This window comes from Carassius auratus, chromosome 31, assembly GCF_003368295.1.
Source record: "Carassius auratus strain Wakin chromosome 31, ASM336829v1, whole genome shotgun sequence".
Classification (NCBI taxonomy): Eukaryota; Metazoa; Chordata; class Actinopteri; order Cypriniformes; family Cyprinidae; genus Carassius; species Carassius auratus.
Genome location: NC_039273.1, coordinates 14,664,813 through 14,685,035, shown reverse-complemented (window position 1 = coordinate 14,685,035; position 20,223 = coordinate 14,664,813). Strand labels below are relative to the sequence as shown.

Genomic DNA, 20,223 nt, shown 5'->3' with positions numbered 1-20,223 from the left:
AGCTACGCAATATTGCGTTCATAATTGTAGATGAATCGCATGTACCATCTATATACCCTAGACAGATAGACAGATATATACAGGTGCTGGTTATGTAATATCATCAAATAGTTGATTTCACTAATTCCATTCAAAAAGTGAAACTTGTACAGTATATTATATTCATTCATTACACACAGACTGATATATTTCAAATGTTGAAATATCTAATCTAATTATATGACCAGCACCTGTATTTAGGTTCGAAGCAAAATGAGGGCAAGTAAATGAAAATACTTTTATTTTGGCTGAATTTTTCCTTTCAGATTGCATATATTGTTGCACCTTAAGAATTAGTTTATTTTGGGATATTGCAAAAGTCATTTTGTAAAATTAAAAAAATATATTAAGTAATCATTTATGTAACTTTTAATGCCTACTTAAAAGGTTCCATTATGTCTGATTGTTTTACACATTTGTAAGTCAGCTATATTAATAAAACTACATGTAAATGATAAATTATGTGTTTCTTTTTATTAAAAAAAGGGGCAAAAAGGTTTTTCTTTCAAAGAGGGATATCACCAAAAATAACAACACCACTGATATAGGGTTCAAATGCTGGACGTTTTATTGATGGCGGGTCATGCCGTCAGACTCTGCTCTTATGACAGTGTTTTAGAGCATCAGCCAAGGCCTCCAACACCTTGTCCACATTGGCCTTGCTGCTGTTACATCCCATCAATCCCACACGCAAAACCTGTAAATAAATATGAGAAACGAGTTATTGTTACTGACCCACTGTGTCAATGAACTGGGAACGACTGGTTGTCCTGACGTCTGTCAGTTATGATCAATCAATATCTTCTTACCATCCCAGCAGATGGTCCAAGACCCCCAGAGATTTCTGTGTTATAGGTCTTCATGATATACCCTGTGATTTCGCGCCAGTCATATCCTGGGGGAGCTACTATTGTGGTCACTGTTGGCAGTCTGGCTTTCTATAAGACACAAGATGCATTCAGAAAAGGTAAAGCGATTTCTAGTCTATTGATATATGTTATGAGAGATATGTTGTGATGTTTAAGGCCTTTTCTGCCAACCTTATCCTGCACAAACAGTTTTAGGCCCATTTCTTCTAAGCCTTTATGGAAGTACTCTGCAACCTCTTTGTGTCGTTTCCAAGAGTTTCCAAGACCCTATAAAAATAAAATGTGGTATATGTATGCCCTTTTTTATAATGTTGACTTTTATCAAAGTATTCAAGTGCTCAAGGCTGCACTATGCAATGTTTGGCAGACTTGAGCATGAGCATTTCTCAGATTTGCTCAAATTCATGTTGATGTTTCTGGTTGTTTGCGCTTGAAATGATAATAGCAATATATTCATTTCAGTGTGGTATAAGGCAGAATATGATCTCACAGTCTCTGCGAGTATGGCCAGACTCTCACGCAGACCATAGAAAGAAGATACAGGTCCAGTGTGGTGATAACTGTACAGACAACAGTTACAGCAACTTTAACATACAGTATGCATCATATTCTGTCATCATTTAGTGATAGAGAATTGACTTCATAGGTCTGAGCATATTGTGTATTTTATTTTTTATTTTTTTTCCTTGGATAGCTTTGTTTTGACTTAACATGATTGAGGCATCCAGTGTTTAAGGGGCTGTTATATCAGTGCTTGTTAAATGTGATGAATAGTTCTTACGCGCGTACGGGCTTGTCGTCACAACCCCAGTAATTTGCCAACCAGTTCAGATCCAAGAAGTATGAGATTGGTTTTGTCCTCCTGTTAAATATTTTGTGGCTGTCTTGCCAGACAAAAAAAAAAAAAAAAAATAGGTAGAGGAGAGAGGTAATATTTAACACGTGTTAAAAAAAAACTATTCTGGCCTAAAGCTGTTTTGTCTCACCATGCTCTCTCACTGAAGGAGATTGGTGCAGTTCCTGGAGGTGCGTTCAGTACCTTCTGAGAGCCAGTATACATAATGTCAATACCTAGAGACACAACATGTACATTTTATATTATATTTTATATAAATGCCTCGTTCATTCATTCATTTTAAATCATGGTCCACATGCAGGCAGTGGTTGTAGTGCCAGAGTATGTAGCATGGCAATACCTTGTTCATCCATGCAGATAGGAGTACCTCCCAATGCTGCTACTGAATCAACCAGAAATAAACAGTTGTACCTGAGTGACAGAAATACATTAAAAAAGTTATATATAAAATGTAATGTAATACAATAAATGTAAATGATTTGCTGCTTGTTAGTTGCATTGTTATTGTAGTATCAATAATATACTACTATTAGTTTTTGCAAATATGTTTAATTATATTTTATTTTATATTTTATGTTTTCATGTAAAACAATTTTTAGTTTTAACATTTTTATTAACCCAGTTTATATAGATATTTATTGGTAGATTTAAATAAAAATATATATCTATATATATCTATATATATTTTTTAATGTATGTATATATATATATATATATATATATATATATATATATATATATATATATATATATATATATATAAAATAATAATATGGTTTTTACAAAAGGTATTGGGGGAGAGATATTCTCATTCTAAACAACATTTGATTGGGCATTTGATTCTATTTTTTCTATCCTCTGTTTTCCTAGAAGAGGAATACCTGTTGTATACTGTTGTACCCTATCAGATGACCACAAAGGTAATAAAAATCAACTTAAAGACACACAATTCTATGTTTAATAAAGAGTCTTAATCTGAAGCAAACTGAGCAATCAAAGCTCTCTTCAGGGGAAAGGTCTCACTTGTGGCAAAGTTCACCTATGCCGTCTATGGGGTGGACCACTCCTGTGGAGGATTCTCCATGTGTGAGGAAGAACACCACTGGCCTGTATTTATCTAATGCCTGTAGAACAAGACAAGCATGGTTGATCATATGTAGTAAATACATAAATGGTTAATTAAACATAATGTGTACCTGCTCAATTTCCTCATTTGTAAAGTACCCACCAGCAGAGGTTACAACTGTGTTCACCTTGGCGCCTGTTGAACAGTGTTCCATACATGAATGAATGATGTTCTGGATCACCTTTTATTACTCTTAGTTGCAGGCTTTCTAGTAAAACAGAATCAGTACCTATCCTCTCAGCGATCTCTGCAGCCCTTTCCCCCCATATGCCATTGACTGCTATGAGGACGCTCTCTCTGGGCTCCAGAGAGTTAAAGATGGCACACTCCATAGCGGCGTGACCCGGTCCACTCACTGCCAGAGTCACTCGGTTTTGGGTCTGAAACGCATACTGAATGCCACTCTTGATCTGATCCATAATCTGAAATTAAAATGAGCAAACAATTAATTAATTGTATTCATATATATGGATTATGACATGATTATTTCTTTAATAAGACTTTATTTACTTCTTAAAATCTTTTATTAACAAGATACTATACTGTTTATTTTCTTCAACAGGTAATGGCACTAGCCGGATTCAAGTAATTTCACCTTCTTATGTTGCAATTGTTTAAAGGGTTAAATATTCATCATATACTCACCTTTTACGTTGTTCCAAACCTGCGACATACTTTCTTCCGAAATACATGTAAGATATTTTGACAATTTTGCTAACCAAGTTGTTCTGGTGACAATTGAATCCCATATATTTTTTTATTTATTTTTTACATAAGAGAGAAAGTCAGGTTACATTAAAGGTTTTGAGCAATATAAGGGTGAATATTTGAGTGAATTATCCCTTTAAGCCTTTATGATTCAACATAGTAAAACATCATATTGTACAAAAAAAGAATGGTGACCTAAAAAGTCCCATGTAGTATATAGGGTGCCCTTATTAAAAACACTGTGTGTATTACCTCGATGGTTTCTGCATGCAGGTGGCCCAGGATGGGCTGTGCTCCTGCTGCTGTGATCCGAGCGGGCACATTGGACGGTCCTGGCCCAAGCAAAAGTCGCTGGGGGATAGGGAAAGGCTGTAGCAGACATTTCGGTGGAAGAACGGACAGAGAGGACATAATGCTGCCGGTACACTGACAGACTGAGGCAATGGTTAACTCATGTAAACTGTGAGCAAACCTTTCACCTGTTGGCCAATCATCTCAACATTTCACTTTCCTATTTTATATGCAAACTTGTTCAATTAAATTGTTTATGTGTATGTGTGTATATGTATGTATGTGTGTGTATATATATATATATATATATATATATATATATATATATATATATATATATATATATATAATGGAATATGCATTGTTCCAGCTTCTTTCAAATTTTGTTGGACATTAGTGTGAGTAACACTTTGACAATGTCTGATTATAAAAATATGAGAAGAATATATTTTTTTAATTCTTTATTGTTAATGCATTTTTACATGCAAATCTTTAAATTGAAGGTGCAATAGGTGATTGTCTTCAGAATTTATTTTTGTTATACTGGTTAAAAGTCTCCTCATATCCCAATAGCAATCATTAAGTTAATTGGTTTAAATGTATTTATCTGCATTTATTTATTCCGTGGAAAGCGTAGGACCAAAAAAATGTATGTCCAATCAAAATGCTCGCTCTGTGTATTTTAAATAGCTTTCTTACCTGCCTGTCAACGTATGTATCTGCATACCTCTGCGCACCACGCAGACAGAATATGTCATTAGTGCATTCACGCACATTGTGCAGACAGAGCTAGAACTGGCAGATAGACATCAACAACCCGATCTTCCTTCCTGGTATTGTAGTAATTTTAAAGTTTTCTCGTTGGTTAATAATACATGATGTTGCCCAGCGGTTCCCAATTCCAGTGCTCGCGCACATATTTTACATATCTCGCTTGGTTAACACACCCAATTCCGATGACTCGAGCTACGTGAATGAACCGTGTTCCAATTGATCCCTTCTCCCTGAGCAGGGGTTTACTTTGGAACATGGACCGGAATTGGGAACTGCTGATGTAGCCTATTCTAGTAATGTTGACTCTGGTATTCTGGTCTGTGAGCATAAATGCGTTCAGGGGGCGTGGCTTTGGACAGCGACTGCAGACGTTCACTTTCAGTGCTATCAGGCTAATGTTAGCATTTTCCAAGATCTCCTATTGCACCTTTAATTCTAGCAAGCTCTAAAAGTCACTATTTTGCTTTGAAATTGGGTTAAACATTAATTACTTCTATTGTATATTAACAATATTCGTTTTTGATTAATAAAAAATGTATAATCTCAATGCATAAAGTACTATTCTGTGTAAACTCTATATTTTGAGGGGCTAAAATGTAATTGTACTCTAAAATGACATAACACACAGTAACATTTTTACTGTAGCACATCCTAACAGTGATGAGTAAGATGAGATAATGTAATGTGCTCTATGTGCTTAGTTTACAGTGGGGCCAGTGTCTTGTGCTGGATAAAGAGATGCTTCCCCAGAGGCTGAGGACTGAAAGAGCCATGACTGTAAACCACCTTCCCTCGGACTATAGTGGCCTTTGCCTTCCCTTGCAGAGCAAGACCAAGGTACAGAGTTAACTGGAAAGAAAGTTAAAGTGAAAAAGAAACCTAATTTCTCTTTAACAATACATGAACAATTATATTGAGTAAAATGTATCCTACCTTGTTTTTGTGATTTATGTTGTCTTCATTCACCTAGGAAATTAAATGATATGCATTCACTTGCATGCTCCAAAAAGTCTTAGGGTAATTATAAGGACAGAATTTTAGCAACAAGCATGTTCTATTTTGCCATCAGTCATTTAGAGCATCTCAGCTCAACCCCCTTGAGTGAATCCCTTAAGCAGCCTCTCTACACAAGAGTCGTATTGCGTCAAAAAATGAAAACCCTCTTTTAGAGGCTGATGTCCAGAGCAAAGATAAACCTGTTGGTAAAAAGCAAGATGATTGACAATTTTGGTAACGCCATATGAAACAGTCTCAGGTCTTTGTTAACTCAAATTCCATGACAAACACTCTTGCATTAGCAATACTATGAATGTTTGCACAAACTTATTCATACATAAAATTTTATCTCATCCAAGTCACAATAATAGGCAGCAATTCAGTTTAAATGTGCAGTTCAGGGTGGAAAAAGTAAGTTAACTTTTTTTTGGCAACTGTAATCTACAAGTTACTCAAGTACTGTAATTACTGATGAGACCTGCACCATCCATTATACAAATGTTTCAGTTCAACATTACGTTTGGGTAGTCAAAGAGATCAGGACTCTGAGAGGGTCAATCCAAAGGCCTATTTTCTTCTGCTGAACCCATTTTGTTATTGATTTACGTCTGATCTTTGGGTCGTCATCCTGTTGCATCACCCAAGTTCTCTTGAGCTTTAAATGAAAGACAATTGGCTTTCATTCTCATACAAAATGCCCTGATAAACTTGATCTTGAGCTTTCTATATCGATATAGCAGCCCAGACCCTGTAACTTTAAAACGTGATGGTTAGGTTGAGATGTTGATGTTTGTGTGCTGTGTCATTTTGCTCACCATTGTAAATCTTTTACAAACAGCTTTGGTTTCATCCAAAGTTGCTAATAGCGCTGTGGAACATCTTGGTATGTGTGTAATTTTTTTTTTTTTATCAGACTGCTTTTGTCTTTTGTTCAGGTCAAGTTTATGAACATTTGAGACAGATATCCATGCTAAATGCAAGCTCATATACTTTATTCATACAAGGGTAGATCATTTTTAAGCTGGTTCCAATCTGAGACTCTGTCTTGATCCCTGAATGTCATATTTATTTTATTTTTTTCTCTTTGGTTAATCATTAGTCTGATTGGTAAACTGTTGGTGGACCGCAATTTGCCTCACAGAGGACTTTGGCCATCATGGAGGGTATGAGCATATTAGTACAATGGCAGCCTACTGAACTGCAGAGAAGAGATCTCTCCCCAAGCCTGCGTGAAATCACCACTGCCTGAACACTTCAGGTCAGGAGTGCATGGTGAATGATTTGACACAACCATATCAATATCACCAGCTTTGAGTGCAGACCATAAGAGCTCCTGACGAAGAAACAGATTATAGTTAGAATGCACTGTTATTAAGGGTTGTGGTTCATGGGAAAATCAGAAAAAAGACTTGTTCACCCAAAATAAAAATTCCATCATAATTGTCTTCTAAAGCCGTATGACTGACTTTCTTCTGTGAAACACAAGAAGAGAAACTTTGAATTTTTGTAAATTTTTTAATGCACTTACAAGTAATGGATAGCTTTCAAGCTTCAAGACAAAAAGCACCATGATCAAAGTATTATGTAAAATAAGTAAGTAAATAATGTCCACATGTCTGTTGTTCTGTATTACAATTATTCTAAAGACGTATGATAACTTTGTTGGAATTTATTTAGAGTATAAGTGATTTCTGATTTGTGAATAAAACATTCTTTTTGACTCTCTGTTCATAGGCTTTGTTCAGACTGTCAGCAAAAATCTGATTATTTGCATTTCCAGATATTATCCTGATGGGGTTTTGAAAGTCTGGACAGCACAAACAAACAAACAAACAAACACATGCAATTATCTAATCTGATTCAAAACACATATGAAGGTGTGGTTCAATGCATCTCCTAAAAACAAAAAACATATTCATGCGTTCATGACCTCAAGGTTAGTTTATTGTAATGCTTTATTGGGTGGTTGCTCGGCACGCTTAAAAAACACACCCCTGTCCGGTTCTGTCAACACTGCACTGTGTCCCAATTGAACAACAAACACAATTTAAAATCTTGCTAATTACTTATAAAGCCCTGAATGGTTTACCTACTCAATACTTGAGTGAGCTGATATCACGTTACAGTCCTTCATGTCAGCTGCAATCTCAAAACTCGGGCCATTTTGTTATATCTAGAATATCAAAATCAATGGCAGATACTTTTTTTATTTAGTGGCCAAACTCTGGAACAATCTACCTAGCACAAACACACTTTTAGTCAGTTTAAATCTAGATTAAAGACGCATCTCTTTAACCTCCATACAGAGCAGATGGTGGATCAGCACCTCGAGACGACTTCTACAGCCCTGAATGTCAGCGGAGATCTTGTCAACTAGGTGCCCCCCAGAGACAGCTCGCCTGGGAAGACCTCCTCACCTCAACAACCATCGGCACAAGACCACGGGAACAAAACAAGTCCTCTGCACCTGTGTTGCAGCCTGGAATTAAACCACACCATGCTGGTTTCGTCTGGCCAGAGACTGAGCCTGGTTTCTCCCAAGGTTTTTTCTCCATTAGTGTCACCGATAGTGTTTTGGTTCCTTGCCACTGTCACCTTAGGGAATGTTGACTGATTGCACGGGGAATCAAACCCCCAACATTGCGCTTGATAAAGCATTGCTCTACCAATTGAGCTACAGGAACACTATAATTAACTGACTTTAGTTGGAAAAATTACTGTTGTTGTCTTGTTACATTATTATTACATTAGCTATTTTCCTGTTTGACACTGTGAAGCTGCTTTGAAAAAACCAGTAGTGTATTAAGCACTATACAAATAATACAAATAAAAGGTAAAAAATAAAAAATGAGCCACTGAGTGTGTTGATCCAGTTCACAAAACAGGCATAAACAAGACTGATAGGGTTCTTGAGTCAGAAAGTCCACCTCAAATAATATCAGTCAATTTCAGTCTGTTCCTCTCACAAAGCTATATTGTATGACTGCAGAAATCTTGAAATATCGTGCATGAGTCACTTTTATGGTGCTTTTTGTCGCTTGAAAGCTCCAGTCCACAACAGTTGTGCCTGCATGGGGAAAATGACCCATGTATTCTTCAACATTTAGTGTTCCACAGAAGAAAGTAGTTCACATTAAGGTTAACAATTACTTTTAACAAGTTTAGAATAAATATAAAAATATGATCAAGACAAACTTTTGTTGATCAACTTTTGTTTCTGTCAACCTAAATGAAATCTGTTTCATTGTCTATAATGCTGAGCTCCAGCCTTTCTTGCTGACCTGATGAGCTCCAGAGGCTGGGCTGATGATAGGTGCACAATGTGGCATACAGTCTGTGGTTAAACCTGAGGACTGAAATGCTTGTGGTCTCCAGCAGATGGCGTATGTCTCACTCTCACAGTCTTCTGAGTCAGGCAGAATGCTATGAATCTTTCATTTCTTTATTATGACCTTTATTCCTTTATAACTGCAGGTCAAATTTCCTCTCCACACAAAAACCCCTGGCTCCACACAGCACTGACAGCTGATCATGGCTCCATTTCTGCAATATATATATATATATATTATGTTGCATATATGATCTTTATTGTCCTAGCAGCAAAAGCTTTCACTATAAGGTCAATGTACCTCCCTTAGTGATCTTTATGCAAGCTGATAGATAAAAGTCATTTGACCTGTAAGATTCAGAGTGTTAATAAAAAGTAATTCAAGTAATTTCTTTTAGGAAGAGTGTTAAATAACAAGCATGACTCTAGAATCACTCACTCGTGCTGAAAAATAATACAGCTGAATATTGTGTGGTAGTAGGATTAGGTTTGTTTCTGTGTGAGGATTGTGAACACCAATAGGTTGCATAATCCTGTATCATCATGATTTCATTAGCAGTATTAATTCTAGTTAAAAGCTTGTCCCTTTAAGACGGTATCAGGCATCAGGCCCACACCAGCACTCCTTAAGCTGGATAAATTATTCAAAGCATTGCTCTGCTGAGTTGAGACAGAGGAGCAGGAAGGGTTAGGAAGGAGAAAGAGACAGAAGGAGAGAAAAGCAGCCACAAGGGACTGCTCAGACTGGCATTGTGTCTAACTGAATGCTGTGGTTGCTTGGCGCTTACTGTCTTCCTGCCTGGCCGTATCCCATAGTAAATCAAAAGAAATGTCCCATTTCAATTCAAAACTAAAAGAAAGAGAGAGAGAGAAATGTTTGAAGAAAATAAGTGAATTAAGAAAAATCATTCAGTCTTAGCACTCAACCTCAATTTATAAAAAAAATAAATAAATACAATCAGAAAAAATACATCCAATTACATCCAACAAATACACTGATAGTTAAACAAATCCTAATTATCATAAAATAATTACAATTCTACAAAAAATATATTAATTATACATATTATGACCGATTTGTGTATTAATGCACTTTTTTAAATAAATGAAATAAATAAATGATTACATAAAAAATAAATTTTTATATTTGTATTTGATTGCCAGTGTACGTACAGTAAAAGATGAAAAAAAAGAAAATCCAAGTAAATTCATATCAGATTTTTTTCTACCTTTAATGCTGAAATCAATAAAATTCACATAACAACTGGAATAACTGTAAGTATATACGGTTAGATAGATGGAAGGGAGAGGCTAGATACACTAAATAAAAAGTTTTTAAATTTGAATCGGATGCACAATAAACCTCTTTTGTCTTTAAAAGATAGCTAATCATGGCTGCTATCGTTGACTCTTTCAAAACCACTTTGTCTTTTTTGCATAAATATAGCTATTTCACTCTCTAATATTTCAGTTAATATTACTTTAATTATTGATTTATACTCTGAAAATACTTATCAGATTATTAGAAAACATAGACTTGTTTTATTCAGTAATGCGAATTTTATAATGATGTGCTTTTATAAATCTTAATACTTTATACTTATACTTAAAAACGATTCCATAATGAGAAATATTTCTTTACTGTGTCATTTCCTTTTAGTCTAATTCAGTTCCTGGTTTTAGAAAAGTCAGAAGAATAGTGGTGGATTAATGTCATTGGGAAAAGCTTCCTTTATGAATGTGTTACATGGGTTTACTGGATTTGTGGGGAGAGCACAGTCCAATTTGCTCTAATAGTTTGTGAGCTGAGAATAATCCCACTGGAAAGCTATTTTTCTTGACAGGAAAAAGGAAAGGCCAAAATGAGGTCAAATATTATTTACAGATCTCTGCAATTCATTTCAATTTATTAAAAAAAGGGGGGGGGAAATATGAATAGTTAAATATTTTAAGTTATAAGCAACACTGTAGAACAATATATATATATATATATATATATATATATATATATATATATATATATATATATATATATATATATATATATATAAAGTATTTTAAAGTAAAACATTTTTTACTTGAATATTTATTTGTTTATTTATTTATTTATTATTTGTTTGTTTTCATTCATTCATTCATTGTTGCATAAGCATTGAAGGAACATTAAAGCTCAGAAGTTGTAATAATACTAATAATATTGTATTTAAATTACCCCTAAACTTGCATAAAAAAATCTGATTTTTTTATCATCAAGAATTTAACCTTAGGAAATGAACAGTATAAATAAAGAGTATTAATAAAATCAAATTTGACTTTAGCGTAAGCATTGATGGAGTGTTAAACATGTGGAAATAATAATAACTATAATGAGAAGAATTTGAGACAAAATTTTAACCTTCAGTATAATCTGTATAGCCATTCACAGAAACCAACATGGACTAATTTTATTCTGTTATGCATATTTCATAGAGATACATTAATGCCATTACTTTTTGTAATTATTTATTTATTTTTATTATTTGGTGTCATTTACTTTTAGTGTCTTATTAATTTCCTGGAAAATGAAAACAGATGCTGAACTAAAATCATTAGAGGTGAATTCTTATTAATATTAAATATTATTTTGTATTAAAAAATCATATTACATTTTACTTGGGTTCTTTTGACATACCACAAACATGCAGTCCAGCATGAGCCACTGAATCTCATGTTATGCAGAGCCATGTTTGTGAGTGAGTGTGTGTGTGTGTGTGTGTGTGTAGCGTACTCCGCGGGGAATCTAATCCCCATCCCCCTCTCCTCCCCCTCTCCCTCTCTTCCTCTCCACTGCATTGATGGTGCTGCCTTCCTCAGTGATGATGTCACTGGTTCAGTCAGTCTCAGCATCACTGCTCTAGGCAGCCAGCAGAGCCATTTTGGCTTCTACATTACAGGGCACTCAAAGATCTCTCCTTTCAAGAAGCCTTCCTCCATACAAGCAAGTCTCACTGGGCATCCAGCTATACCTCCTTGGAACAAATAAAGGATCCTTTGTTAAACAGAGGAACATTTTTTTTTGACATATCAGAGGAAAAGCTCAAAAAAGAGAATTTGAGAAGCCAGCACAAGAGGCAGTAGTGGGAGCTGAACTGTCAGTAGCTGAGTGCATCAGAGGATCAGAATTGTAAAGGTAAGAGTTTTTTTTTTTTTTTTCATTGTTAGTGTGTTCTAAAGGATAATGCAGTATTAATGAGCTCTCTCTGTTTATTTGGTGTTGGGTCACCAGGGTGGGACTGCTGTGGGGTGCGGCCATTTAGAGCCAGTAAATCCAGACATTATTGTTATGACAGAGAAGTGTTTTTTGATTGAGTATTGGAACAGATGTTGTTCATCATAAATGGCCCTCTGTCCTTGTGTACATATTTCTAAGTGCGAGTGGAATAAATGCACTGTCATTCATTGTCTCAGGCTGGCAGCCACACAGTAATGTCTTCAAGATTGCACTAATGAATCTCTATTCTAGCATTTACTGGAGAACAGAGATAGATTATTACTTATATATATATATATATATATATATATATATATATATATATATATATATATATATATTTTTTTTTTTTACATTACAATTATTTTTTTCATTAATATGGTAGTGAGTTGGGAACACGCATATGAAATTGCATATGATTCCCACTGCTCTAATAGCAGTATATTCTACACATGATGTGATGAAATTAATGATTTATTGACACTTAAGAGCGCAGTGACCAACGACAAAAACCTTGATTTGTATTCAACTATGGATTTATGATCTACACTTATGATCTACACATCATTTATTTACTCTGAAGTTGTTCCAACAAAATCTCAAAAATATTATTTAACAAGTCTTACTTAATTGTTACATCAATGACAGTAATTTTCAAAGGTTAGATCAAGTAAAAACAGAGCTTTACAGGGACAGTAGTCCCAAAAAATTGTAATCATTTATTCAGCCTCATGTTGTTCCAAACCTATATTCATTTCTTTCCTGTGTGGAATAAAATAAGATATTTTGAAGAATGCTGGTAACTTAGCATTTGCTGGTAGCCATTGACTTCCAAAGTAGGGAAAATGCAATGTAAATCAATGGCTACCAGCCACTGTTTGGTTACTAACATTCCTCAAAATATATCTTTGTGTGTTTTTGTATCTTCTTATTTTTTGGGTGAACTGTCCCTTTAAGGAACTGTTTCTACTTGATCTGACCCCTTGATTACTACCATTGGTGTACCAATAAAGAAAGACTGGTTAAGTAATATTTGCGACTTGAATAAAACAAATACATTTATACAGTACATTACCACACAAAGTAAATGTTTTAGGTTACATGACAATATTTAATTAGGTTAATCAAAATCTTTTTTATAATGGACATGAATAGGATGATTAATCAACATGCTGGTCACAATACATGTACTATAAAATCACTTTCATAGTTTTCACTTCATCAACTAAATAGTACTAAACATGCAGCTTTCTGACTTCTTTGTAAACTGACATGCTGCCTTTTTAAGGTTCATGTCAAATAGTCTAAGTAGACTAGAGAGTAATGAGAGAGACTGAACCCACTCTGCCACACCAGAATGTGACTCAGCGTGATGTTAGTCTAACTGAAAAACACAGAATGCAGCTCGCATGAGTTCCCTATACAAGCTCTGTCACATTTATTGAAACAGAGCTCTTACTGAAGCAAACATGTTTAAATGAGATTGAAGCTTACAGGTCATAAATCTTCCCTGACACATAAATTGTACCTCCATTTTGGTCCGACTATGAGGCTGAGCTGGACACTCTTTTATCTGTTATTGTAATCCTAGGAAGCGTACTGACATTTAGCCAGTTGTGCAATTCTTTTGTTACTGCTGGGCATCTCTGAAGCTAACCATGCATGATCCATTTAAACCCAGTCTTCCTCTTTGATCCGAACACTGAAATACTGAACATTTTTCAATTTATTATTTAAACTCGTCATAAGTCACCACTGAAATCGTGTTTTGCTTGTCATGCCTGTCATCGCTTCATGCCATTTCTTTATAGATACAGCAGAAAGTCTACTCATAGTTGCTATGGTAATAGGCAGCTATGATTTACAGCCTTCCCGAAAGTAGGTGTAATTTCATTTCAAACTGAGAACGGTCTAAATCAATATTTCTCTGCTTATATATAGTAATGGAGCTACTAAAGTAATATCCTCTCTTTTTTCAAAGGAGCTGCACATATATGAAGGATAATAGATTTTACTGTAAATTCAGTGTACATTGTTATTTTGTGCATTGATCAATATGTATCAGTAAATTAGTAAGCAGTTTTTAATGTGTAATTATTGTAATGTGTATATATTTCATAATATAACTACAATACATTCTAAATATAATAATAATAGTAAACCTATATTATATTATATTATATTATATTATATTATATTATATTATATTATATCATATTTATTATATTATATATGTTCCAGTTTTCTGTTTATTGAAATCAGTGTTGTTATGTTAATTTCTCTGTATGCAGGTGTGAGCAGTGACCTGAACTTTTAAAGGAGTGCTTTCGGCACACACGCAGAGGCACCATGGCAGGGGCCTCGGTGAAGGTGGCGGTGAGAGTCCGTCCCTTTAACTCTCGTGAGACAAGTAAAGAGTCCAAGTGCATCATCCAGATGTCAGGAAACACAACCAGTAAGTACCCAACTGCACCTGAGCCCCAGTGCTTCCATCCGGAACATCCAGCAGTTAAATCACTAAGAATACTCAGAACACTCAGGTTTATAGAGCATGACCTTTATTGAGTGTCTTAATGTTGATTTTGCATGCGTGTGTTGTGTGTTTATGGGCCTCATCTGCACAGCTTTCATAAGGAAGCCATTTTTTGGTGATATGCAGGACAATTTTTAACTAATCAGTGAACTGTGGGCGAATAAACTCACCAGTAAATTTGATCCGACATTAATTTCATAGTCGGCCATTAATCTAATGTGGCTACAGAAAGAGAGACTAGGCCTGTCACAATAATTAATATATCAACTTATCGCACAATATATGTATGTGACCTCAATTATTTTTGGTGAAGCAATGTATTGGCCATTAGATTTACATAAAAATTAATGTCACCCATGTTTTTTGCATTCCACTTGCGCAGGTGTCTTTTGCTGCTTCTGGAGCATAACGTGGTGTAGTTGGTACTTGTTCACATTTTAAAAAATGCTTTTACAAAGTTTCATCTGCAGATATGGTCTTGTTTAGGGATCTGTGCCTTTGTTCAATACAATGCACCCTTAATTTACAGAGAAAAGAAGGTCAGGGAATATCTGTAGATTGAAATTGGGAATCTTTCTTTTTTTTTTCTACTTGTTACTTTGCACTTTTTGTAGAAAATGTTTATTTGTTATTTATTCAATTATTATTATTTTTTTTTTTATGTATCTAATATTTTGCCTTAATTTCCATGATCTAAATATTCTTAAAAATGTGATTTTGAAAGTGTGTAGCCTTCTTGCATTATTATGCTGTTATATAATGATTACATATTCAGTGGCATAAAATGGTCTTAAAATGACAATAATATATCTTTTATCTGATTTATTTCTTGGGCAATATATCGCACAACAAAAAAGTTGTTATAATTATTAATTAGTAATTATTAAAACAAAGAAAAATAGAGGGATGATGCAATGAACTCATCACAACTGACAAGCAACAATGTCAACAAGCTTCACAGCTGTAATTACTAGTGATTTTGGTTTGCTGTTTTTGACAGTTGTCATGCAACCACTTGTTTAGCTGGTAAGGTGAGTGGTCATTTTCAAAGGAACTAATGAGGAGGCATCATTTTCTTTGTCAGTTATGTTGTGTTATAAAGGAACATAAAATCAAGACAACTTAAGTGGTTAGACCAAGTAAAAGATATGTTTTTTGTTGTTGTTGTTGTTGTTTGTTTGTGTGTGTATGCTTGCATGCTCTCCAATTAAAATACAAAGTTATATCCTAAATGGTTATAAAGAGAGGACCATATTTTGTTGTCGAGTTGTTGTCTTAGCGTGTGAATGTGCTCGAAGAATTGGAGGGAACTGGTGGTTGACTGGAGAGAGATTTGATTTCTAATCTGCCTGGCTGGGCGAAACCATTGCTCAATAATGGATGAGAGCTTGTGAAATATTTAGAGTTTGGCCTAATTTAGCTTCCTCCCTTGCACCTTGTGTTGCTTTAGAAAATAATGTGTCCACTGGCGTCTTTGTATCTGAGGTAGTTTTTGGTAGAGTGATGTTTACATATAATATTCATAAACTAGAATGGGTCAAAGAAACTGCAGTAAAAAGCAATTTGCCATTTTTATACCTTTGTCTATTTGTAAAAACAAAGTGCACATACAAAAGGGTCCTAATGATAGCACATGTAATATTACACCACAGTATTGTTGTACAGTTTAGGTCCGGGGGAGATGCATTGGGTCTGGCAAATCTGTAAGCCATGTTGCAGAAGATTGTTTTGTTGTAAGGGCACTGAGCTAGTGCTGCATAGTGTAAATATGACATTGTTTGTAGAGTGATAACAGTGAGGATAAAAGACTAATACTCTCAGTTCTTTTGTTTTAATGGGTCAAGACTATGAAACTTGAATAATATTGAAAGGAACCATTAAAAGCAGTAAAAATACTTAGTGTCATTGTAAATGGATTGTGCAAGTCAGTTTTCTGTCAGACCTTTAATAGAGATAAATATCACTGCTCTTACAGATACAAATATGTGTGTATAAGCATTAATATCCATGAAAATCTGTGATACTAATGAGTCCAGGCTGGTCTACTGGACATTTTTTGCACAAGACATGAAGTTCACTTCTCACTCTGTCATAAAAATATTCAACATTATTCTAACCATTTAAAAATGAATTCTGTATACTTGCAGACATTAAAACATCTTCTTGACACAAGTTTAAAATTTAAAGTGCTTTCAAATGCACAGCTGGCAGTGCCTAATTAAGACAACTTTGATTAATATTACATAACAAATATTATGTAAAAATAAGATCTTGAAAAAAATATATATTTAATGAGTACATTCCAGTTTGTCAGATGATATTATGTCCATTAACTCTCTTAGATAATTGAGGATTATTTTTCACCTTAACATGTTTGGCCTTCTTTTATTGTTTTTGTGGACTTATGTTTTTGTGAATGCATTCTGTAGGGCACTTAAGTAGAATCGCAGAGGTTAAAAATGTGCATATATGCATAAACACACACGGAAACTCATCTTTTTGAATTGTTTTGTAGATTGCTCTCCTTTGCTACTTTGAAACTAGACTTGGTGTATGGCAAGAGGGTCGATGATGAAAGAGCCTTTCTAGTCAGCAGTAATTTAGAGAGAGGCCAGCCCCAGTCTCAATCTGAAGGTGTAAATAACTGGTTGTTAGTGGGAGTCTGAGCCCAGAGAGGGTCTTTTGTGCTCCATGCTGGCTGCTTTGTCACTGCTGCCAGCTTGAGATGGGTCAATAGCAGAGTTCTCACAGAGCTGTAGAATGGTGGAAAGCTGAGTGATGGACAGCTCTGACTGGTTTAACCCACCCTGCTATCACTGAGGCACCATTGGGCTGCTCACACAAGTTCTTGTAAAATAGTTTCCTTTTTGTAGGAAATTGTCTCATTACCAAGCCACAGAAGATTTTAACTCTGGTCCCGTTGAGAAAACTAATGTCTGATGGTTTTGAACAGCAAAAAGTCTTCACTGACATGGGATTTCATTGGTTTCAGTTTGCTGTAAATTCTGTGTGATGTACTCAGTGATACTGTGGTAATATGCATGTGGAATATGTCCATTTAAAAGAGATACAAAATTGTCCATTTGATGTATGATTATGGAAATGGAGATACTTTAGCTAAGAGTTTAAGATAATTTATTGACATGTTGATCAGTGTGCTAAATGATCCTCCCCTGATCACATCACTCCCAGAATTCCCTGTTCTTTGGTGATTGATACTGGTGTGCAAAGAGTCTTCAGTCTTTAACAGAATCCAGAACATTGATTAAGCTAAAGCTGCTATTTTTGTGGTCCTTTGTGGATGTTACTTGAGATATAATTGCAGTGAGATCTTGGGTAAAATGCATAGTACACTGTGTGATAGGGATGTAACGATGCACAGCAAACTAGTTGAACATCAATACAAATATGTGATGAATCAAATCGGTTGATACATTTGGGGATGGGAGTTTATATTAATATATCTCTGAGGGGAACTGACTGTCTTTAGAAAAGTTTCAATTGTATTTTCTTATATATATATATATATATATATATATATATATATATATATATATATATATATATATATATATATATATATATAAAATACATATTAAAGTGTTTAAAAGCTCAGCACTGCTTTGATTAAGCAACCAAGAAAACGCTGCATTGCTGCAGTTCCATAAGTGCCACCTGCTGTCAGATAATGAATCAGCATCACATTCAGCTTGTCTGCTGTTTTTGAAGCCAGACCAGTCATCTATTTTTCTTTTTTTTTCAATCATACAATCTATTTGAGATTAAAATCTACTCATGCTGCATGTATTCACCATCTTCATTTGAATCTTGATTAAACTTAAGTGGTTGCCTCTAATGTTGAATGGAAAGAGCACAGGCAAAGCCTTATTTGTTTATATAGCTATCCAGCGCATTGTGATTGGCCGAAAACCTCAAGCTTGTGACGGAAATTTTGCGCCCCTTAATATACTGTGATGCCATCTCCCGACATGGCAGGACAAAACCAATAAAACTTAACGCTTGTTTAACACATACTCCTTCTACAGTGTGAATGCATTGCATATTTTTCTACGCACCAATGTTAATGGATTAGACCGTTCACGGATGCGATCCGTCAGTGCATTCCAGGAGCGGTGTGTCTGCAGCAGTGCAGTGATTGTTTATACACAAGTCTATTTTTGCTGTGCTGCACATGCTGAATTAAAGTGACAGTGCATTTTTCATGGTAAAAATTAACATGGATTGACATGTAAATGTAGTAAATACACAATAAAATGATACAATTAAAGTCTGCTGTGTTTAACAGTCAACACGTGGCATTTTGGCTAGGTTTAAAACAAGAAAAAGTGCACTTTTACATAAACAAGGCAATTAACATTGTGCACTTGTGGAGGCAGAAAAACAAAGTTCTTTAAGACCCGCGGCCCGCGGGATTGCTTGTAATGAAGATTTAAATGCAAAAGGAACAAGAATCGACTGTTCCTGTCAGTGGTGAGTTTTAATTTTAAATGTTTGTGATATTCTAACAAGGAAAGTAAGCTAAATGTTGTGTTTAAATGTGTTGCGGCTTGCTTGAGCAAATTAATATACAAACCAAGAAGTCAAATGCATGAATAATACATTTTTTAAAGCTATTTATTGAGTTTAAACCATATAGCCTACTGTATAAAAACAGGTTTAAACGAATGTCTATGAAAGATTGTTATTGGATAATGTGATAAAAGAATAACAATGCTAAAAAGGTATTTTCAGTAACAACGTTTGATTTGAAATCGAAATAATGGATAAATGTTTTGTTTGTGGTAAGCAGCCTCGGATCAGCAAAATGAGTCCGTGCTGCTTCTGCACGTAACGCAAAAGGACTGCATACGCAGTGCGTGAAACAGGCATTATACTGTGTTTCTTATGCATTGCGTTGCAGTGCGTATCACGCCACTTAAACATACAATGTTTGCATTTGTGATCTGAGAAACGACACAAAAAACAAGTGCTACCCTACACTGCTCAAAACTCACATTTGAATCATCAGTGGCAAATTCTATAAATACAAAAACATTTACTTACAAGCTGTGAGTCAGAGGCGCCAGACTGTCCTTGCAATGTTGGAACTGCCCTACTTTATAGAACAGACTTTGAACACAGACCCATTGTAGGCTACTCTGCAGGTTTAGGAAACAGTCCTCCATAAAATGCATCACACACTGCGGGACTTGATTGAAGAATGGCCGGCGGGCTTGCGGCAACCAGATGTAACAACCCCGGGATGGACTCCGCTTCGTCCACTGTGAAAGCCAATCTGGCGATCCACTGCGCAAAGTTTATGTATTTCCTCAGCGACCAGCATGGATCAGCTCTAGGCATGACCAAGCGGATATCGTCTACTTTTGGAAGGCTAAACATAGTAGTTTTTCTTTCACATTGTAGCACACATCATCTCCACAACATGGCAGCAG

The 20,223-nt window shown here is 35.2% G+C and overlaps 2 protein-coding genes across 13 annotated transcripts in view; one reads left to right on the top strand and one right to left on the bottom strand.

Moving 5' to 3' along the window:
* Positions 1 to 584: 584 nt before the first annotated feature.
* On the bottom strand, positions 585 to 4,032 carry LOC113050631 (serine--pyruvate aminotransferase, mitochondrial-like). The gene is made up of 11 exons (XM_026213826.1): positions 3,851 to 4,032; positions 3,120 to 3,312; positions 2,961 to 3,025; positions 2,788 to 2,888; positions 2,105 to 2,175; positions 1,895 to 1,979; positions 1,690 to 1,788; positions 1,399 to 1,468; positions 1,080 to 1,175; positions 849 to 977; positions 585 to 736 (listed from the first exon to the last, which is right to left on the bottom strand). Exons 1-11 carry the CDS (start codon positions 4,007 to 4,009, stop codon positions 629 to 631), a joined length of 1,176 nt encoding a protein of 391 aa, XP_026069611.1. The 5' UTR covers positions 4,010 to 4,032; the 3' UTR covers positions 585 to 628.
* Positions 3,923 to 20,223, top strand: part of LOC113050630 (kinesin-like protein KIF1A) — a 64,312-nt gene continuing 48,011 nt past the window's right edge. For 11 of the 12 annotated variants that reach the window (XM_026213825.1, XM_026213824.1, XM_026213823.1 and 8 more), the window contains exons 1-4: positions 3,923 to 4,060; positions 5,381 to 5,500; positions 11,841 to 12,156; positions 14,529 to 14,692. In XM_026213825.1, the coding sequence (XP_026069610.1) occupies positions 14,587 to 14,692 (106 nt within the window). In that variant the 5' untranslated portion in view covers positions 3,923 to 4,060; positions 5,381 to 5,500; positions 11,841 to 12,156; positions 14,529 to 14,586. Of the gene's footprint in view, positions 4,061 to 5,364; positions 5,501 to 11,840; positions 12,157 to 14,528; positions 14,693 to 20,223 lie in introns of all 12 variants that reach the window. The other variant, XM_026213814.1, reaches the window with a different exon arrangement.